At 54.5% G+C, this 21,701-nt stretch overlaps 8 protein-coding genes across 8 annotated transcripts; 5 read left to right on the plus strand and 3 right to left on the minus strand.

Annotated features, from left to right (window-relative positions):
* Positions 1–1,047: 1,047 nt before the first annotated feature.
* On the plus strand, positions 1,048–2,256 carry CH63R_07266 (Phytanoyl-dioxygenase family protein; the record flags this gene model as incomplete). The annotated part of the gene is made up of 1 exon (XM_018302241.1): positions 1,048–2,256. One exon carries the CDS (start codon positions 1,048–1,050, stop codon positions 2,254–2,256), a length of 1,209 nt encoding a protein of 402 aa, XP_018157019.1.
* A 1,169-nt stretch (positions 2,257–3,425) lies between these two features.
* Positions 3,426–3,959, plus strand: CH63R_07267 (uncharacterized protein; the record flags this gene model as incomplete). Its single annotated transcript, XM_018302242.1, has 1 exon — positions 3,426–3,959. One exon carries the CDS (start codon positions 3,426–3,428, stop codon positions 3,957–3,959), a length of 534 nt encoding a protein of 177 aa, XP_018157020.1.
* A 276-nt stretch (positions 3,960–4,235) lies between these two features.
* On the minus strand, positions 4,236–5,333 carry CH63R_07268 (Glycosyl hydrolase family 28; the record flags this gene model as incomplete). The annotated part of the gene is made up of 6 exons (XM_018302243.1): positions 4,236–4,565; positions 4,629–4,686; positions 4,739–4,812; positions 4,865–4,965; positions 5,026–5,226; positions 5,294–5,333. 6 exons carry the CDS (start codon positions 5,331–5,333, stop codon positions 4,236–4,238), a joined length of 804 nt encoding a protein of 267 aa, XP_018157021.1.
* Positions 5,334–11,050: 5,717 nt separating this feature from the next.
* On the minus strand, positions 11,051–12,426 carry CH63R_07269 (Integral membrane protein; the record flags this gene model as incomplete). The annotated part of the gene is made up of 4 exons (XM_018302244.1): positions 11,051–11,117; positions 11,207–11,302; positions 11,361–11,880; positions 12,231–12,426. The coding sequence occupies 4 exons, from the start codon at positions 12,424–12,426 to the stop codon at positions 11,051–11,053; spliced, it is 879 nt and encodes a 292-aa protein (XP_018157022.1).
* A 1,491-nt stretch (positions 12,427–13,917) lies between these two features.
* Positions 13,918–15,754, plus strand: CH63R_07270 (FAD binding domain-containing protein; the record flags this gene model as incomplete). Its single annotated transcript, XM_018302245.1, has 3 exons — positions 13,918–14,064; positions 14,229–15,157; positions 15,253–15,754. 3 exons carry the CDS (start codon positions 13,918–13,920, stop codon positions 15,752–15,754), a joined length of 1,578 nt encoding a protein of 525 aa, XP_018157023.1.
* Positions 15,755–16,710: 956 nt separating this feature from the next.
* CH63R_07271 (Transcriptional regulator) lies at positions 16,711–17,484 on the plus strand (the record flags this gene model as incomplete). The annotated part of the gene is made up of 1 exon (XM_018302246.1): positions 16,711–17,484. The coding sequence occupies one exon, from the start codon at positions 16,711–16,713 to the stop codon at positions 17,482–17,484; it is 774 nt and encodes a 257-aa protein (XP_018157024.1).
* Positions 17,485–18,170: 686 nt separating this feature from the next.
* Positions 18,171–19,053, minus strand: CH63R_07272 (uncharacterized protein; the record flags this gene model as incomplete). Its single annotated transcript, XM_018302247.1, has 2 exons — positions 18,171–18,197; positions 18,304–19,053. 2 exons carry the CDS (start codon positions 19,051–19,053, stop codon positions 18,171–18,173), a joined length of 777 nt encoding a protein of 258 aa, XP_018157025.1.
* Positions 19,054–19,638: 585 nt separating this feature from the next.
* Positions 19,639–20,616, plus strand: CH63R_07273 (F-box domain protein; the record flags this gene model as incomplete). Its single annotated transcript, XM_018302248.1, has 1 exon — positions 19,639–20,616. One exon carries the CDS (start codon positions 19,639–19,641, stop codon positions 20,614–20,616), a length of 978 nt encoding a protein of 325 aa, XP_018157026.1.
* Positions 20,617–21,701: the final 1,085 nt, after the last annotated feature.

The following is a 21,701-nucleotide window of genomic DNA, read 5'->3' on the forward strand; positions in this document are numbered from 1 at the left end:
CCCTGCCCTTGTAAGAGGGATTGGCGAAGCAAACTGAGTACTCTGTAGTGCGTAGGTAACTGTACTCTGAGTGTGGCTGCTGCACCTCTCCAGTCTGTCTACCTACCTGTCGTAGGGAAGAAAAACTTTTGCCTCCTACCACAATAGGCTACTACCCCGCCCCTTGGCGAAATTTAGGTCCATTCGGAGACGGATAACATTGAAACACGTTGAGTATTCTCTTCCATAAGCCGACGTCGTGTTGCGGCTTGACGCTCTGGTAGAAACCTATATTCAACCCAAATCCGACAATGACGGCAGTGTTGAAAAGGAACGAATCAAAAAAAAGGAGGCCCGGACAGCGTACCCAGCAAAGTACGTTGTACATTAGGTTTCTTTACTGGAAAAAGGACCCCGAGGCGATCCGCCCCGTGAGATCCTATAGGACGATCGGAAACCATATCCCGAGGATCTCCACCTGAGTCGATGCCTGGGACCAGGTCCGGATGAATGAGTCAATAGCCGTTTTATCGGAGGGAAAAAAAGAAAGAAAGGGGGAAAAAAAACCCCCCACACTTCTTCATTGAGGCAAAACCAAGAATCGGTTCTTCCTTGTGATTGAAGCACCGGAGCTGGTGAAAGTTGATGGCGGCTGCAGAGAAGTCCCGGATGGGGCCGCCGAGATCCCGGCCCCATACGGCGCCCAATCGGGCAATTTTGGCCGGCGAAGAGGGTGCCATTGTCCAAGCTGGACTCGCCAGACAATGCCCTTTTCAGAACCTCATACAATACAAGACGCCTTGTGACGCAAATGTCGAAGCTGAATTGGTCCCCAAAATGTGGTTCATCAAATCACTTTTCGTCGATTATGCTCTGAACAGGAAAACGCCTTGTGCTCGCAGATTGTGGAGAGGAGAGCGCCAAACCCACCGCGTCTGCCATATAAAGATACCCCGCGCTTTCAGCAGTCGACAATGTTCTCCGTCACCCAACCTCCCTCCCATCTCACGCGAGCAACAATCCTCGACTGCCGTTGACGGAACGTAACACGATCCAGTAACGACCACCATGGCCAGGCAAAACGAGCAAGCGAACGGAAACCGCTTTCCGACACCCCCGTCCTCACGTCACTTCGCCACTGCCGAAGCCTCGAACATAAAAGCCTTCGCAGCCGTCTGCTCCCAAGAGGCTACGGCAGAAGAGTACCCGCTCGCCGCAACGATCCAGAGGAACGTGCCCGTCTATGACCTCCCCGCCTATTCCAGCCTCACGGAGGCGCAACGCAGCGCTCTCCAAGACGAGTGGTACCGCGTCCTGATCTCGGGGCCGGGCGTATTCGTCACCAAAGGGCTCTACCGCGACAGGCGGCTGATCGAGGCGGCCAACGCAGCCTTCGCCTCCGTCATCGAGCAGGAAAGGGAGTCGGGGGCCGCAAAGGGCGACCACTTCGCCAGCGCCGGCAAAAACGACCGCATCTGGAACTCCTTCAGCAAGCACGGCCTCGCCGACCCTGCGTCCTTTGTCGAGTACTACTCGAACCCGTACCTCGGACTGATCTCCGGCGCGTGGCTCGGGCAGGGCTACCGCATCACCGCGCAGGTCAACAACACCAAGCCGGACGCCTCCCCGCAGGTCTGCCACCGGGACTACCACGTCGGCTTCCAGACTGCCGAGGCGGCTGCCCAGATCCCGCGCGCCATGCAGGTTGCGAGCCAGCTCCTCACGCTCCAGGGCGCCGTGGCCCACTCGGACGTGCCCCTCGAGAGCGGGCCTACGCGGGTGTTGCCGTTCAGCCAGACGTTCGAGCCCGGCTACGTGGCCTACAGGAGACCGGAGTTCAACGCCTTCTTCTTGGAAAACTACGTCTCTTTGCCGCTGGAGGTCGGCGACGGGCTGTTCTTCAACCCCGCGCTGTTCCACGCGGCCGGCGAGAACAAGACGGCGGACGTGTACCGGATGGCGAACCTGCTGCAGATCAGCAGCCCGTTCGGCAAGCCGATGGAGTCGGTCGATGCCGTTCCGCTCATCGAGAAGTGCTGGGACCATCTCGTGACGCTGTACGAGGCTCGGGGTCTGGATGACGAGGTGAAGGCGTTTGTCGCGGCTGTGGCCGAGGGATACCCGTTCCCAACCAACTTGGACTCTAACCCGCCACGGAATGAAGGCATGGCGCCGGAGTCGGAACAAGATAACATCACAAAGAGTTTGACGGAGAACCGAACCAAGGAGGAAGCCGTAGAGGCGCTCAAGAAGTTTGTCGCTAGATCCGTGGCATGAGCAGGCAGGGCCGCGTCGTTTGTGTCTATTCTCAGATACTCAATCCCACGTTCCGTATAGTCGCTGTTGCTTGGATTGTTGTAGTTGTTGTCATGGGCAAAGGGGCTTTGCAATCATCCTGTGCTCTTGGGATTCTGTTTCACCCCTCGAGGACCAAGACGCCGATCCCAAACAGCTCTACACAACTCTCAGGACGCAAAAGCTGCACCGCAAGGCAAGGGAAGGGGGCACGCACATGATGCATGGTAGTGAACAAGCGCAAAGCACGCTGCTTGGAAAATATTTCTAGGTTCCCGGGAACAGCTGTCAAGGAAACACAAAAGTGGCACGCCGACTGGAAAGCGGTTGAAGTCGAGGCAAACCAGCAAGCCTAAAACACAACGTTTGCGTTAGCCGTGGCGCGTTGGTCTCACCAGGGTTACTACAAACCTCAACCGGAACGTTGCCGTTTCCTTCCGATGGATACCTCAGCCCTAAAGTCATCAATTATTGAGGGCCCCATCTTTTAATAGCGCTGCAGTACGACGTTACTGCGTGGCGCGCCTCGAATCTCGTGTCCGCGTGTGGATTCCTTTGTCAAACACAGCCATCGTCAGAAGCCTTCTACTCCAAGGAGGTCGATCGAGTCAGACGCAAGTCTCCTGCTCGCGCATCGACATTTCTCAGTCCTTCAAGCAACTGGCGTGAGCATGAACCGAGTGGAACAAGCACAGAGGGTGACATCACCCCAGTGAGACATCCATTCCTTCTGGCGTGGATACGAGGTTTGCGCGCGCGGGGTGGGGGGACACATGGATGCAACGCTAGTGCTGCGTATGGGGATCATCATGACAAGGGCGGTGATCTTCCATGCCCACGGCTCGCATGGCGTGCTCATGTCACGATGAATGGACGTTTCTGCTTCCCCAGGGGTGAAGATCTTGTATGTGTTGAGATACGACTCACGTCTTCAGTGGGTTTGGACCTCCCTTCTCGTTACGAAAAGTCCGCAATCAGTACTCTGTTCCATTCCAGGCACTGAAAGCATCTTTGGGTATCGCAGCATTCCACGGCCCCTTTCCCTCAAAAGGCACCCTGCCCGCACCGACGGGGCATCTGGCTTTCTCGCGAACTCAGGCCATACAAATCGTTTAGACCTCTGAGAATAACAAAAGAAAACACTTCTCATGATGCAAGCCCTTCGCCTTGTCGCCGCCATATACGCTGTTGTCGCCGGCGTTTCCGCCGCCGCCGTTAGCATCCGGCGCCGCGCGCCAGAGAACGCCGCCGCCGCCGCCGTCTCCGAGCGGCGCCAACTCGATAACGGCCCCCGAGCCCCGGAGGTCGTGTGGGCGGCCGAGAACTACATCTGGGGCTGCTCGCCCGGCGGCTGCAGCTCCCGCTTCAACATCAGCGCCCCCGACGGCTACATACCCGGCGCCCCCGGCTTCAACGTCGTCTGCAGCCCCATCTACATCCAGCAGGGCCGGGTCCCCTGCCGCAACCCCGACAACAGTCCGCTGCCGCCCTCCAACGGCTCCCAGGTCTTCTCCATCTGGACCGCCGGCGCGGACCGTGAGCGCCAGTATCTCGGCGTGTCGCACATCTACAAGCGTCTCGAGGACGGCCGCACCTGGAATGCCACTGCCGGCACAGATTTCCTTCCTGTGCGAAACATGAGCATTGCATTTCCAGTCACCACACACGCCATTGTCGTAGTTTGAAGAAGAAGTCGGGTACTTGGTCCAAGGACGATAGGTCCCTTTCTTTCAATTGTATCTTTCTTTCCGTTCTCACTGTCCGTGCAATCCAGGTGGCGGAAGAGAACTTCCCCGTTCATAAACATCTTTTTCGCTGTATTTACATGGATCCGAATGCAAAAAAAAAAACCCTTTTCAAGACCAGCAAAAAAAACTTCTAGTTCTAGTGTGAGACCCCTCCAGGAAACATTCACATCCCCCCCCATCTGGAATCCCTACTCGAAGAATTTGCGAGGCTCTCTACCACGGATGCTCGTTGATCGGGGCAAGGGGAGTCTGGCACTTGGCCGCCAGAGCAGCCTTGGCCTCGTCGCTGTCGATGCTGACGCAAGGGGCATCCAGGCCACCGTCGATGCCGTCGCAGATGACGACGGGCTCTCCGCCGCAGGGCGAGGTGACGTTGAAGTTCTTGAACTTGATGTTGTGGCAGACGGCGTCGGGGTTGGTCGAGCACGTCAGCTTGGCGACGGCGTTGCCGTAGATGCCGCTGGTGTAGCCGGTGAAGTTTTCAAAGAGGACGTTCGAGACGTTCATTCCGGACGGATGCTGCTCGCAGGTTGTTTCGTTGATCTGTTGTCAAATCAGCCTCCTGTCTCAAATTGAAAATAGGACGAAGGAGAGCAGCAAACTCACGTTGAAGTAGCAAGAATCGAGAATGATACCGTAGTCCATTCGGGCGACCCAGAAGTTCCTTTCGATACAGTCAGCCAGGATCTTTGGGTCACGACGCGGGAATAGCTTACTTGTACGTGATGTTGTCGACAAAGCCATATCCGACGTTAGGGCCGGCCCAGGTCTTGATGCGGGCGCCAGAGTACTAGGACGCAGTCAGATCACCATGGCTTGGAGAGAGAGGCGCATGCACCTACGTCTCCGTTCAACATCCACACGTTCTCAATGTGGACATCCTTGACGAACGACATCTCGCCGGGGTACTGGCCCAGAGATCCGATGGACTGGCCGTGAGTACCTGCGAAAGTCAGTAAGTCAGCCGAAGGCTACGGATGGCGCTTTATGCGGTTCGACGTACCGTTGCAGTACATGGTGTTCACGTAGAGGTTGGTGTTGTTCGACTTGGGGGAGAAGCAGTCGTCGTCAATGTTGACCCACACGCGCTCGATCTTGACGTCCTGGACGTCCAGCGAGTCGAAGAAGTCGGTGTTCTTGGGGATGATGCTGCCGTTGTTGGTGATGGCGGTGGCGATGACGTCTCTGTACTCAATGTTGCTCGCTGATGTGGCATTAGCGAAAAAGATGCACAGGCGGCGCAGCTCAAACGGGTCAGTCAGACAACTTACATCCGACGATGAAGTTGGTCCAGCAAGGAGCGTCCTTCATGTGGATGCCTTCGACCTCCAAGTTCGTAGTGTTCTCCACGTAGAACAGGATAGGTCGCAGGTACTTGTTGTTAGGGTTCTGGAACGAGTGTCAGCTTGACGACAGCCTTTGGTCGATGGCGGGGGGTGATTAAAGACTGACGAGGATTCTGAAAGTCGTTAGCACAAGATCTAGAGAGTCAAAAAGGAGGGCTCACTCACGATCCAATTCCGGAGTTGAACTCATCCCACCAGCGTTGGCTATGTTTAGGTGTCAGTTCAGTTTGTTGGAGAGCTTCCAGCGGCCGGGATCCTCATTACCCTTGTCCGTTGATGACACCATCACCATAGATCTTGATATCCTTTCCGCCCCATTTCCCTGGAAGAAAAAAAAAGGTCTCATAAGTACGCTGGAGATGAGCAAATAAGATGGGTTCGTTTCTTACAGAACATGATAGATCTCTGCGCCATTGAGTCAGTTTCATATAGTCAAGAATTAGAGAGGGGGCGGAGGCTCACTTGGAAAGGATGGGTGAATGCGTTTGTCTGAAAGCAAGTGTCAACATTTCAGGACAAGTCAAGCCAGGGCCTGCGGCGCCACCTACCTGCCAGTACTTGACATCATCCGTGAACTGCATTGGCGTGTTAGAGAAGCTTCACGAGTCTTGTCTTCCACACGAGATCTTACCTTGATCTCGCCCTCCAATCGGACGTGAACGTCGTTGAGGAAGGTCAAGTCAAGGGCCTTTGCAATGACGAATGTTTTGCCCTTGGGCAGGTACAAGGTACCGCCGTTGTTGGCCTCCTCGAGACCCTTCTTAAAGTCCTCGGAGATGTCGTCCGTGGCGTTGCTGGACGCGCGGATCTGGATCGTCTTACGGCACCCGTGGGAAGGGGCCGTGTAAGGGTGCTTCTCGCGGAACTCCTCCAGAGACCTGGGGACGCCGGCCGGCAGCTCGATCCCGTGGGAGAGCACGCCGGTGACGGCTGCGAGCAGGCCGAGTGTTTGGGAGAAACGCATGATGGAGAGATATGTCAGATATGCGATGCAACGACACTATGCGGTCCGTTCATGTGCTTGAGTCCCGAAACGAGAAGCTGGAAGGGCAGCGTTCCCCATCTTAAAGGCTTCGGACGGTCCGCCGTCTCACCCACCCCGGGCGATGCAGTTCAAGTGGAGACGAGGGTATTCCCACTTCTTCTCGGGTGAATACCCTCATCAGACGGAAAAGTTAAAATAAAGATCAAACTAAAAGTTTCGTCCCCGGTGGTGCATACCGTTAAGAGAGACCAGCCTTCTCCCTTTTTTTTTGAAGAGACGATAAACAAGGTCGGAAAATAGGTTGTCATAGATTAACAACCCCGCGTTCGTCGGAAAAGGACCGGACCCCCGGGGGCAACGCGTGCCTACCGTGACTTAACCGCAAAGCGGTCTGGCGTCCAGGCCGCTGGAAGATCGCGTGGGGAAAGGTCGGGGATTTGGGCGATGTGCGGGGGAGATCCTGGACGAGGTCGCATCGCAGCACTGGGCAGAGGCCCATTGGTGGGAAATCACGGGCCAGTACGGCGACGACGTCGGATAAGGACACCGCGTTGTTGGTTCGGCTCCAGATGGTCAGGCCGTTGGTGATCAGAACGAGCCGGTGGGCGATCCGTCTCGGTAAAACCGGGCGAGTCATTTGCGGGGTTGACGAAGGGAGATTTTGAGGGGGGGAGGGTTGGCGAAGCTGCTCATCATGATGAGTGAGTGCTCCTGGATGTTGTTTGTCAATTAAAGCTTCGCAACTAGGTCCCTCAAAGAAGTATCTTTCGGTATGTGCCTCTGTGGCACACCAAGTTCTGACTTACAAGGTAAGGTTGATGGTAGTAACGGGCACTGAAGGTTTCAGTCCCCCCTCCGCGTCCTAGAAGCAGGGATTGTGGATGGAGGCACTTCTTTATGCGGGGTAGTATGGATGAAGGCTGCGTCTCCAGAGGTGGGTTGCTGTCGTTGATGTTGACCTTTGCGTCTATTCCAATGGCAAATTATGATTCCAAGCAAGAAAGGGGCACTTTCTGAACAGGTGCAAGAGTAGAACACTCTACGAATCCAGCTCTACGTGGTTGGCTTCAAGCCTGTGTCACAGCGAATGCCCTTGAAACTGATGCAATACTCTTGACTGGACGCTATGATGCGGGCGTGTTCAGACCAGCACCTCTGCTTGTGGTTTGTTGAACGACCCGGTCAACAAGAGCAGAACATGATGAGAATGGTGGGAGTGCTAGAGCACACGGTTCTTGTTGGAGATGGCACCCCAAGGGAGACATCAACGACTTCGGCGTTCGGTAGAATCAAACAAGGCTACTACAAGCCATACTCGGCCAATACGGTTTCCAATCATGGGCTTTCTCGTAGGTAGAGGCCCGTTCTGGTTCATTCTACTTAGCTTCGGTCTCCATTTATAGCCACTCATTACCTAGTGGAGCGCTGAGTTGTCGGGCTCATTCCATCCGAGTTGCTAAAACTTCACAATGTAAGCTCTGGGACGAGTGATATTTAGTCATATCTACGCATCACAATAGTCAAAAGATACAAACGCTAGCTTACCAAGAAGAAAAGAAAAGGCTCAGCCTGTGAATGATGCAGTGTGCCGCACGCTATGTTTTTGAGTAGTGTAGATGGGTCTCGGTCGTCTGTATGATTCCCCTCTCGCTGCTACTGTCAGGGTCATGAACACCCCCTATCGAGCTCCTGCGTCCCGGTTGCTCGTCATCCCGATCTCCTGGCCCGCTTTTAATCTGCACATGAAAGGCGTCGAGGTTGTATGCAGGTTCGTTCTGACTACGGTCGAAACGGCTGTAACGGGAACGGTTGGGGCCCGAACCAACCCCGCCAGTGCCGCCAATAGTCTGCAGAGCATTGCCAGAGAATCCTCCGGATTGGCCTGTTGTAGCTGCACCGGAGGAGAAGAGCTTTAGAGAAACAGTGTGGAAGAACAGGCCCCTTTTCGAAGGGACATAGTATTCTTAGGGACTGTATTACATTCATAGTCTAGCTGCCTTGCTCCTATGACCATCCTTGCCCGCCAACCCTGGCACTACTACCCATTACATAACTATTGTCACTATTATTAGGGCGCACAGGACGTCCTTAATGAAATTGTCCTACTGCCTTAAACTATTAATCTCTTTGCGTAGCTCTCTTATTAAGCTGTACCCTAAGTTGAGTATATTAAGGATTACTCTAAATACAGTTGCAGTATTGCAAATCTAGTCTTAAGGACCTAATTCTTTAAGTAGGAATAGCTCTACTGCAAATACTAATAGAGCTACTACTTCTAGGTCCATTAGGGACCTAGAGCCTATAAGTAGGCCCTATATAGGCAGCCTATAAAGGCTTAGCCTCTTAGCTATTAGTACTAGTTACTAAGCTTATTAGACATTAGTATCCAGCTTATTTAGAGTATAGGATAAGAAGCTAACTAATAGATTGTAACTACTAAAGAGAATAGTAATTTGAGGAGTAGACATTTTTATTTAGATTTAGCTATCTTATGTAAACTTGCGTACTAGATAATAGTTTATAAGAATAAGTAGGCAATACATTGCAATATTAATCTTAATATACCCTAGTATACTTATTAGGGTTAAGTCAACATACCCACTTTTGGAACACCCCCTCATTTGGAACACCTAAAAATGCCTCAACCCCACCACCAGCCTCCTACTTCCTCCAACTTCGAACTATCACAACAATTTCATACCTTATGCAAATAACCTCATTTTTTCAGAGGACCTTTATTCCTGCCTTATGGCCCAGTATACCGAGTATGAAGTCAATCAGGCAATCCAGGCTGTTTCAGACGGCCAAAGCCTAAGGAAGGCAGCCCGCGAATATGGCATCCCAATTACCACCCTCCACAACCGTCTCACAGGCACCCAGGCAAGGGCAGCAGCATTTTCAGACCTTCAGAGGCTTTCCCCTGACCAGGAGGCTAAGTTGGCTGAATGGGTGCGAATCCAGCATGCCCTTGGTGTTGCCCCAACCCATCAACAAGTGAGGGCATTCGCAGAACGAATCCTCTGTGCTATGGGGGACAAGGAGCCTATAGGAAAGGGCTGGATCCATGCCTTTCTAAAGAGAAACCCATCTATCAAGGTCCAGAGAAGTCGCCTTATTGACTCTAGACGTGTTAATGGAGCATCTACTGAGGTTATCAGGGACTGGTTCAAACTCCTCGCCATACCAGAGGTCAAGGGCATTAAACCATCCAATAGATACAACATGGATGAGACTGGTATCCTTGAGGGCCAGGGATCTAATGGGCTGGTGCTGGGCATGTCTGAGACGAAGTCTGTACGCAAGAAACAGCCTGGATCAAGGGCATGGGTATCCATCATCGAATGCATCTCTGCCCTGGGCCATGCCCTTGATCCCCTCATTATATATAAGGGCAAGACAGTCCAGCAGCAGTGGTTTCCTCTAGACCTTGGCCCTTATGAAGGATGGCAGTTCACTGCAACAGAGAATGGATGGACTACAGACGACACTGCAGTTGAATGGCTGCAGAAGGTCTTCATCCCTCAGACTATCCCTCAGACTGCCTCCCAGGGCAAGGAGGGCCAGGAGGGCAAGGAGGAGGCCAGACTGCTGGTTGTTGATGGCCATGGGAGTCACACAACGACGGACTTTATGTGGCTCTGCTATATTAATAACATCCATCTATTGTTCCTACCACCACATACCTCCCATGTGCTCCAGCCACTTGACCAGTCAGTCTTCAGCCCTGTAAAGGCAGCCTATAGGAAGGAGCTTGGATACCTTAGTCAGTGGAATGACTCTACTATTGTAGGCAAGAGGAACTTTATAGGCTGTTATCAGAAGGCTCGTACTGCAGGTATGACGATGCAGAACATCAGAAGTGGTTGGAAATGGACAGGGTTATGGCCTGTCTCTATGGCGAAGCCTCTGATGAGCTCCCTCCTACTCCCAACAACACCAAAGCCATCAGCATCTTCAGATCAGGTCAGCAAAGGGCAGTCTGGAGGCAAGGAAGGCAAGGAAGCTGAAGGATGGGCATCTGCGTCGTCTGCAGTAGTGTGGTCGACGCCAAGGAAGATGAAGGATCTGGCTGGGCAGTTGAAGCTATTCACAGAGCTAGAGAATGATGCCTTCACTCAACGCCTTCTATTCCGGAAGGTGAAAAAAGGCTTCAGCGAGCAGGCCTATGAGCTGGCTACTGCCCAGCATAAGCTGGAGCTCCTGCAGGCCCAAGTCACCAATACTGCAGCAAGGAAAAGAAGGACAGTCCAGATCGACCCAAACACCAAGTTCGCCAATATTGAGGACATCCAGAAGGCTCAGATTGAGGCTGGCGAAAAAGAGGATATCACAGATGAATCCAGCGACTCTGATACCCCTAGTGAAGCTGAAAGCTGTATTGTGGTGGCATCTAGGCCTAGTCAATAATTAATTGAAGATGGTGGTGATGTTGGGGATAGCTTCATTCTGGGTGTTCCAAATGAGGGGGTGTTCCAAAAGTGGGTATGTTGACTTATAATTAAAGCTAGCTACCTAAATGCAAGGTTAGTTAATAGAGTAGTTATAGGCTTAGAAGCCTCTATAATACTAAGTTTCTAAAGAAACCTTATAATGTATTTAGTATTAGGCATAATACTTATGCTGTATTTTTTTTACTGTATTTTTCTTTATATTGTGTACCTGTGCGACCTTAAGAGGGACCGCCTTAATAACGTACCTTAGTGGAAGAACAGGCGCAGCGTAGAAAGGCTGGCGCACATGACCAGCAGATTCGCTTCGACGCCACTGCCGGAGAGATTGCTAATCAGCTCCGATTCCCAGAAACGACTCAGTCAAATTTGAAAAATAACCTGACTGGTACGGAATCAACTCACACCCAAAGATTGATAAAAATGGCTCCCCAAGTTTGGTCAGGATCGTTCAGGATCGTGATGAGCAGGTAGAGGCGGACAATGGAGGTGAAGACAGTCCTAAACCCAAAGCGTCAGAGCTCTAGATTTCGCACCGCTCTTCTACCCTGCAGCTTACACTGAGCCAATTCCAAAGAGAGAGAGAAGGCCGATTTTCTTTCTGGTGGACACTTGCAGATTTAACACCATGGGTATTGGAAGACAGATGATCATCATGTCCGTGATGACGCCAAAAGTGGCAGTCGCCTTGAAGGTAGCTACTGTATCGATGCATGTTCCAGGCGTCGCCAAATCATAGGCGGACTGGATAGGATTGCACGGAAAGATGGAGCTGAAGAGTATTCCGAGGCTGGAGCCAACGACCACAAACATGGTGAAGTAGACGGTCCGTCGGAACCAATCTGTGCTGCTGTTGATCTCGAGAAAGAACATGAGAATGACCATCTTGCAGGCCCCGGGTGGGATTGCGTAGACGATGGGGTTCATGTAGCTGTTGTACTGCGAAGCGGGACTATTGTCAATCAAAGTTGTGGGAAAGGAGATGACCAAAGAGAGAAAACGTACAAAGGTAAAGTCTTTGAACTTTTCAATGGGGACTTCCCAGCCATGGACTCCCACATACCCATCCATTGCAGCCTCTATAATTGAGTGTCGAGTTAGCTATGCTAGCTCTTCCACATTCATGGACCCCGAGAGCGACTCACTTAACATCAGCGCCTGGATTCCGATGGTACATGCCTGTAATGATCAGTTGTCAGAGTCATGAACGATTCAAAAGCCTGCCAGACAAAGGCAACCCCGGGGGTTCGGCATCAGCAAAAGCTTGAATGCAAGGTTTTATGTTTGGAACAACCAGAAAGAGACAGAAAGGTAAAAAAAACAAAAGGAACCTTAAATTAACCATCCAACCAATAAGAGGACTATCAGAGTGATCAGTATGGCAAGGAGAGTTTCGTGGGAGTTTTATTCCTCTTGTTCAAAAGCTTACCGTCATCCACGCCAAACCTTTTTCGGATGACTATCTTGACATATAGTCTCTGGAACGGGAAGAGGAGAGCAAGAACCACGCCGACGCTCAGGGTCACAAATGTCTCCAGGACACTACGCCTTTGCGTGTTGCCAAAGTCCACAACATAGCCTTCGGGTGCAGGAAGAGCTGTTGTGACGCCAGAAGTGTTGAACATCGCTTTGAAGGGGCGTTGGCGACAGATAGCTGAAGAAAAAGACGCAGGATTTCGAAGACGCCCAGCGCAAATGTACTCGGGCCTTGGGAGCTCATTATAAACCGTGGCGAAACAAACGCGAAGGCTTGCCTCTTGAGCCCTTGTCGCATCATCTCGTCTTGCCCTGTATCGCCCCTCATCTGCTCACTCACCCATGTCCCATTTTTAATTATTTCCCTCCAATGACTGAGAGGGACTTCATGCCGCCGCAGTAGCTGGTTTGGAAATGACAACGCCAAGCAGAATGACTTGTGTTGAATGCTCACCACTTCTGGTGAGAATGGAACGCTCGACCTCGATGCGAGGCCAGCCGTCCCACCAGATGCTCCGTACATCTTCGGGGATATTGACGAGCATCACAGACCATGTCCCCGGGCATCTTTGTGCTTCGGGCCTGGTTGCATCTTGTTTGCGATGTTTTCTGCGAGGGTTGCGGAATCATGGCGTTCCCACCCCAAAAACCTTTAGAGTCTTGAGCCATAAGGTGCAACCGAACGGCAACACCATAGTTCCGAGGCGAATTTGAAGTCCTATCTCATGCTCAGCATGCCCCGAGTAATCAACTCTCTGAGACTTTGTGCTAGAGATCACCGCCAAACTTCAGTATCGAGTCATTCTCGACCTCAATTGGTTCTCAGGTGGCGGTAAGTCTTGCCCTAGTCGGGGTCCATAAATTATGTGAAGGACGCAATGAGTAACGAACGGCACGAGAATCGACAACCAACGAGCAACGAGCAACGACTCGAGCAAGAGACCGACATCCTAGTCAGGAACAGCCGGCAAGTGGGTTCCGTCCTTGCAAGTTCCACATGCAACGGACCAAGAAACACCTTTACAGAGAGGAGATGTCGACGGTTTCCTGTGCAGGCGCCGCCATCAACATGCTAGCAAACATCTTGGCTGAAAATTTCCATGTATCCCTGCCAGCCTGCAACCCCGAGACCAACAAGAATGAAATCACGCCATGTTGAAGATCCCATCCATACTTGTTCCACTCCATGCGGTCTGGACCGATGGACCCCGGAACGGTTTGTTCAGATGCCGCCCTGGAATGGAGGATCCTGGTCACATTGCGCAACGGGCAAAACCAGCCGTTGATCGAACCCGATGTCCCCGCTGCGCCTTGCAGACCCATCATGATGCATTTTGATAATCTTGATATTGATCAAGTCGTCAACGGTGCATTCGTACAAGGCAGGCAGGCGTTTCTCTTACCATGTCTTCGTATCAATACGTACACTGCGGTGCCACCTTGAGAATCCGCCCTGGTGTCGTTCGTGTATAAGACCTGTGCTACCAGGTAAGAAATCCCGGCTCGTGGCTTTCCTCCTCACACCCGCCGCCTCCCAGTTTCGAGGGTCTCTTTCAGCTCGTGCTGCACTCGACCCCCCTTAGGCTGTCGAGACAACTCAAACATCCACTCTGGAGCGATACACGGCCGCCAATACTACCATGTGGTCCGGAGGGATAACCGCGAGCCTTTTTGCCGCGTCCCCCTTGCTTCTCCCGAGTGTTGGTTTGGCAGCGGCAGTCGAGAACCACGAGCCTGGAAACGTGGTCGCCCAAGCCTCGGCGACACCGCGCACCGGGATTCCACCAGTATGCCAAGCTTGCCCTTTTCTCTCATCTGCATCCACCTTCTCCAACGTACATGAACGCTGAACACTGGTTTGACCCATGACATTCTTAACGATGCATCGTACCTATGTTAAGAACACACCATCTCCTCTGGCCATATCCTGCTGACACTCACTGATTAACAGTGTGATGCTCTGATTGCTGCCGGCTTGGGAGATAGGCTAGTTGCTGCGACCGAGGAGGGCTACGAGGCCCGCATCGCAACCTACTGGTCCGTCAGTGCCCGGCTGCGTCCATGGTGTCTCTTCCAGCCCCGCGACACCGAGGAGGTCTCCAGGACGTTGACCACCCTGGTCAAGGCCGGGTCCGGGACCGGCGATTGGCACATGGCCGTCCGTGGCGGTGGCCACAACCACTGGGCGGGCACGAACAACATCGCCAACGGCGTGACCATCGACCTGGCCCACTTCAACCAAACATCCTACAACCCCCGCACGAACCTCGCCTCTGTCGGGCCGGGCGACCACTGGAAGGACGTGTTTGCCGCGCTGCTCAAGCACAACGTGACCGTCGCCGGAGGACGCGACGGCGGCGTCGGGGTCGGCGGCTTCCTGCTGGGAGGCGGCAACTCTTACTACACGGGCCGCATGGGCTTCGGCGCCGACTCGGTCAGGAACTACGAGGTCGTGCTCGCGGACGGCGCCGTCGTCCATGCCAACGACAGGACCAACCCCGATCTGTACAAGGCTCTCAAGGGCGGAGGCGGCAACTTCGGCATCGTGACCCGCTTCGACATGGAGGCGCTGCCCGCCAAGGATCTCTACACCGGCATCCGCCTCATGAGCAAGGAGAACTCGGACGATGTCGTGGATGCCGTTGTCGATTTCACCAACCACGACCAGTCCCTGGCCGACGATGCCATGGTCGTGGTCTACACCCACAACACGGCCATGGGCGACGACGTCCTCATCGCCGCGTCCCGCGTCAACACCCAGGGCAACTCGAACACGACTGCTTTTGCCAAGATCAACAGGATCCCCGCCATCAGCAGCGAGATGACCCACCGGAGCATGGCGGATCTGGCGTTGAACTCCCAAATCCCTGCAGGGAGCCGGTTCGTCCCTCCTCCTCCTCATCCTCCTCCTCCTCCTCTTCTTTTTCCCCTTTTTCTCGGGAAAACATGAGTTCCGACACTAACGGGAAAACAAGTTCCGTGTGGTTCACCCTGACCTTCAAGAACGACGCGTCCATCCTGCGCAGGGCCGTCGACGCCCACCAGGCGTTCGTGGACGCGATGAAGCAGGCCGTGGGCGCGGACGAGTTCACCACGCAGATGGTGTTCCAGCCCCTACCCACCTACTTCGCCGAAATCGGCCGGGCGCGTGGCGGCGGCAACGTTCTCGGCCTCGACGCCGAAACGGACAACGCGATCCTCTGGCTCGGTCTCGTGACCGTCAACACCGAAGCCCAGGAGGCCGTCGCGCGCGCCCGCATGGCCTCGGCCGCGGCGCAGATCGAGGGCTTCGCCGCCTCGGCCGGCGGCGACGTCGACTGGCGGTACCTCAACTACGCCGACCCCAGCCAGAACCCCCTCAAGACGTACGGCGAGGCCAACGTGGACTTCATCCGCAAGGTCGCTTCCAAGTACGACCCGGAAGGCGTGTTCCAGAAGCGCATCCCCGGCGGCTTCAAGATTTCGCGTGTGGATTAGGTTCGAGATCGTCATGTGGGCCCTGGGGGGAGGGTAGAGGGGGACTTGGGGGGGCAACGATGTTTGATATTGGCGTTGTACTTTGTAGCAATTGCGGCTTTGATACCGCCGAATTCAATGAACACTATGACCAAAAAAAAAACAAAAAAAAAACACATCCTTTGGCAGAGGCCTTTGGCTATTGTCACTTCGATGCAGTTTCTGTAACCACGGCTGGCATTAGTTCGAACGGTTCGTCGTGGACGCACACCTTCTGCAGTAAAGCCACTCTGGGGGGGAGGGGGCGGCCCATGTCCGGGCCCCCCACCGGCCCGGCCCGGTCGGCCGGCAAGCTTCGCCCCACTCTCACATTCTGTACCCTTGACACCTCGTTCAGTCCCGGTTCCGAATAAGGTGCAATGCCATTAGGGTGGTCTCAATTGGTTGCGATTAGTGGGCCCAAGTGTAGACCTGCAAAAGTACCGGATTCAGGCATGCGCTTGAATCCCCAACGCCGTCAACACAAATTGGCAGTGAGGAAAGCATTGTAATTTGTCAGTGTGCTATACTCAATAGGGGAAACGTCAGCGGCAACACCCAGGGGCAGCCCAAGCATCACTACGAACGAGTTGGCTGCGGGTGCTGTAGGAAGTCCTCAACAGCGAGTCAAAGTTTTTGATGTGGCGCTTGATAGCTGATTAGCACTCGCTCGCCCCCTAGGCGAATACTGCCAAACTGAGCACCGGGAACCGGCGGTAGTGGGGGTGGGCCGTACGCCCTTCGCTATACATATCAACCGAATGAGACAGCCGGTGCTGCAAAAGCCTCCGGGCGGGCCGATGCAATCCGCCGCCAAATGACTCAACCACGAACCGCGGCACGAAGTGGTATGAAGCCACAACACCTCGAACTTTTTCACACGCCTCCCGCAAAGTAATTTCCCAACAAACTTCTTTCACCTTTGCCAGCCTTTCAAGATGTATCTCCGCGCAGTCCACGCAGAAAACAGCATCCCGGCTCTTCGCCAGCTCATCAAGGAATATCCCCTCGGGGTCCTGACCACGGCCATCCCCTCGGCAACCCAGCCTTTTATCCAGTCCAGCCACATCCCGTGGGTGCTTGACGTCCAGGATGACTCCAGCGAGACCGAGCTCGGCGTCCTGAGGGGCCACATCGCGCGCGCCAACCCCCAGAGCAAGACCATGATCGAGTCGTTGTCGGCGGAGAACCGCGCCGGGACCGGGGACGTCCTCGACCAGGAGGTGCTGGTCCTCTTCACGGCCCCGACGCACCACTACGTGACGCCCAAGTTCTACACCGAGACCAAGCCGACCACAGGCAAGGTCGTGCCGACCTGGAACTACGCCGCCGTGCAGGCCTACGGGCGCGCCAGGATCTACTACGAGGCCAAGTCCGAGGAGACGTCCGGCTTCCTGGCCCGCCAGATCCACGACCTCTCCCAGCTCGGGGAGATGTCCGTCATGGGATACACGGGCGAGGGCGGCCGCCCGGGGCCGTGGAAGGTGACGGACGCCCCCGAGCGGTACGTCGAGCTCTCGAGGATGGCCATCGTCGGCATCGAGATCACCATCGACAGGCTCCAGGGCAAGTTCAAGATGAGCCAGGAGCTGGGCGAGGGCGACCGTCGGGGAGTCGTCGAGGGGTTCAAGGCGCTGGGGTCCGATGTGGGCGGCAAGATGTCCGACCTGGTGCGGGAGCGCGGTGAAATGAAGCAGAAGTTTAAGCAATGAAACCGTCGAAATCACGCCGCACGCGGGCGTGCCTTTTTCAGTCAGAAATGAGCACCGATGCCGATGTGATATCATTGCGTGACGCGATTCGGCTGTTGTGTGGACGCATAGGTTAAGGGTTGCTGGTTGTTGACTCCCATGGCAAAACCTGGCGGTATGATTTCAATGATCACCTGTGTGTCTCGCCAATGCTCTTGGCGCAAGATGAAAGAAAACCCCGTCTTCTTGACACATGAGATTTGGCTCGCTCGTATTTTGCAAGTTGGAATTATTCGTGTCCGTTGTCGTGAGTCACTACAAAAGATACAACACCAAACCGGGGGCTACCATGATAGAAGCCGGGGCCTAGCTGGAGTCCACATCGTCGCCAGGACGGGAGTACCCGAGCCTCGGATAGGGACTTGGATATTCATTCGTTCCCGTGACCCAGTTAGGATAGTTTGGATCCTAGGCAGCCCTCGGGCGTCAGCTTCACACGACAACAGTACTGGGCTGTCTCGGAATTGCCAGAGGCAACAATGGTTGAACATACTTCTTCAAAGAATGGAAGCCACATCCCCACTTCCTCGTATTCCCGAGTCCACCGGTCTTCCGGCAGATGTCGTCTTTTGCACCAGATGCACCTGGGTCGTTGATCCTCGGGCACCACGGCGCCACATTGACACCAGATCTTTCATCACGCCTCGTTAGTTCTGGAACACGAGACTTGTATTCTTTTCTGTGTGTGTGTGTGATAGAGAAACGAGTACGAGTCTGTGAGAAACCCATGAAAAGATGCTGTGGGGGGTTTATAATGAAGAGAGAAATGCTGCTACTGACCACACAATCAAAGGCGTGATCCTGCATCATCTTGGAAGGCGGATATGGAACCTCTGAATCCCACGAGTTATCCAAGTCCCACTCCATCAGCATGCGCTTCTCTTTGTACTCGTAGTAGTCCACGTCTTCCTGGCGCCGACAGCGGGTGCAGATCCAGCGCCTGTAGCTGTCGCAGTCGCAGAGCTCGTTGAGAAACTGCCCCGCGACCTCGGCCTCGGTTCTCGCATCGCACCCGTCGCACAGGCACAAGATGTTTTTGAAGACGTGGCTGCCCCACTCTCGTAGGTGCGGGCGCCGGTCCGACTCGACGGGCGAGGCGCGCGGGTAGTAGCGGCACTCCTCGCAGACGTTGATGCCGCACCGGAGACAGGGCAGGGCGCCGGCCTCGTCGCACTTGGCGTTGAACACGCGCACTTCGATTTCTTCGTCGGGGTACCAGCTCTGGTTGTTGCTGGGCCCGCCCGTCTGCTTGAGCTTGCGATACGGTGGCTTGTAAGCCTGGCGGAGAGCCAGACCGCGGCCGTCGCAGAGGCACCGGCGCCGGAGGACGGCGAAGACGTTTGGGGAGCCGAGGATGTGCGAGTGGAAGGCGCGGTTGGCCAAGGCCAGATGGAAGAGGTCGACGGTCGAAAGCCAGGTTGCGAGGGTGGGAAGAATGGAGTAGGCCGAGACCAGCTGGCCGAGCGTCGGCTTCGGGGTGTTCGGGGCCTCTGATCCGCCGTCCGGGCCTAGAGCGGGGGTGGTTGGCATGATAATCGGGGTTGGAGAGATAGAAGGCTCTCGGAATCCTGGCGATTCGAGATCCTTGAAGAGAATTTTCTAGAAAAGGCCAACCGCTCGAATTGGGGTTCCACGTCGAAATCAAGTACTCCGATAGCGTGTCCGCTTCGGGAGCCGAGCTACAGAATATCAAAGAAGGGTGAAGAAAGATGAAGAAGAAGAAGTAGAAGCAGAAGAAGAGGGCCGACTAGTCACCCATCGAATCGCATTGGACGGTTGCCTGGAGTGGATCATTGTGACGAACTAGGTAGGTAGGTAGAAACCTACCCCGGGAAAAGACTCAAGTAACACTACAACAAGCCCCGGAATCCGAGATACGACCTGACTACCTTGGATGATTAGAGACACACGTCACTACAAGGCCACTTGTATGATAGGTTGGGGTTTGCGTTGGAGACTACGAGATGGTTTGGTCTTGTGTGCCTGGCATAAAAGGCTGTGCTGCGTTGCGTTGCGTTGGAGACTGCGGTGGCATCGTGTCGTACCTCGAGAAATGATGCTGCAGTGGGCGAAAAAGAGTTGTTCGTCGGCGTCACGAGCCCCAGCTGGACCGGGATGTACTTGCCCGACGAGGCAGTCGCGCCCATTATTCGCTCATGTCGGGCATTGCGAGAGCTGACGATTGAGCCTCGCCGTTCCGATGACGAGGTCGGTCCCAGGTCCAGCGATTGGAAGAAGCCAGTCCCGGGTTGGGCAGCCGTTTTGCAACATGCCGATACCTTGAGAGCGCTGCACATCGAGGCTGCCCCGCCGCTGAGTGTCTTTCACAAGCTTGGAAGGGTCACCCTGCTCGAGATAGCCCTGGGTACGGGGGCCAAGTGTGCTTTGCGAAGTTTGCCACCATCTTTGCGCGCCCTGTGCGTAGTGAGCATCAGACCCGACATTTACCTATACCCCAAGCCTGCCGTGAACATGAAGGACTGGCGATGGCTGGCCAGCGAGGTCAAGCGGGGAGCGTTTCCCAACTTTGAGGAACTGGCCCTCGATCACTTTGAGTGTGGTCACATGTACGCCTGCACTTACAAGCTACGCGGCAAAATTGACATGGACGTGTTGAAGAAGAGCAAGACGACATGGTTCAACATGGATCTTGTCACGTCGTGCAAGACGGCGGACCGCATGCGGACTTTGCTGGCCATGTTTCTGAAGCTGGGTGTCTCTTGCAGGCTCATGAACTATGATGAGGTTTTGGAACAAGCGAGGGAGAAGAAGAGAAGTGATGACGAGTACATGAGTGAGCATTGCAGATATCGGATGGAGGAAGAAGGCTGGCTGGATGAGGATGCAAAGGCTTGGAAGGCATTCAAGAAAGATGACATCAGCAGCAGTAGTGACGACAGCAGCGACGAGGACGACAGCAACGACGAAGACGATGACCAAAGCGGTCATGAGCTTGAGGACGAAAGCGATGGCAGTGGTTTCGACTCCGAATCGGATGACTATGTCGGGTACGGAAACTACAGCCGGGATCGACAGAATTTTGCCTCGTCCCTTGCTATGATGAGAAACGGTGGATACTTCGGAATGGGGTAGAAAAATTATAGTGACCGACTGGCCATCCCAAGACGATAGAGAGCCGTAGTGCAAATCAATTTCAATGACCTGGTCACCACGTCCATTCCCCCTTGAGGAAAGAATGACACCGCGGCTATCGAGCGTCAGGCCAAGGGCCGGGACAGGCGGGTGAGCGGGTGACCCGACCCGGCTCGGGCTGGGATGCTTGCTCGCGGCTTTGCGGCCTGGCATTGGAACTGGCGCGCATTTTGGTTGTTTGCTTCTTGGCGGTTGGTGACAAAGAAGGTGATGTGCTCGCGTCTGCGTCTGCGTCTCTGTCTGCGCCTGGGTCATGCGCCATGCATCAAAACGATGGGCCGTAAGGTGGGCAGATGGAGTAGATGCCGTTTGCTAGGCGGCGGAGATGGAGCAACTGGCCGAGAGGCGGGCCTGCATCTATCTCGCCAGGTCCACCCTCCAGATGAGACCCAGAGACGGGATGGAGAGCAGATGCTGCATCACATCTAGGCCAAGGTTCATTGGCGGCTGGCGGTTCTGGGCGGCGGGGGTCTGAGGCTGGCTAGTTTGGCTTGTTTGGGATGCATGGCAATCTGGGCTTCCGGATCGGGACTTGCTCGTCTCGGTTGGTTTGACTGTCACTGTCACTGTCAGTGGGTAGTATCCCATGTCGCGAGTAGCCCGGAGACTTGACCGGATGGCGGAAAACGAGGCGAGCTTCCGCGGCCCAGATCAAGAGGCCGACAGCGTGGCCGCAGCCACGGCCAGCGGTGATGGTACTGGGTCGCAGGGAAGTCCGGTCTGTTGTTCTGGAATTCGGCTGCATTGCAGAAGTCAGGTACCGGTCAGTGGGAGGGGGCACAGAGGTGAGGGTGGAGGTGGCATCATGCCTGAAGGAGCAGGGTACAGACAGCAGAGGGAATAAACGGAAGAACCTGTCAATATGGTGATGTGTTGACAATGTTCCATGTTCCACATGACTTACCGATGTTGATGTTGGTGTTGGTGTTGATATTGGTGTTGTTGGATAGATAGCGGCAGGAGCTTGGGCCGGAAAGCTTCATCGGGCAAGAAGACAAGGGAAAGAAGGAGGCAGTGGTTGGTGC

This window comes from Colletotrichum higginsianum, chromosome 5, assembly GCF_001672515.1.
Source record: "Colletotrichum higginsianum IMI 349063 chromosome 5, whole genome shotgun sequence".
Lineage (NCBI taxonomy): Eukaryota > Fungi > Ascomycota > Sordariomycetes > Glomerellales > Glomerellaceae > Colletotrichum > Colletotrichum higginsianum.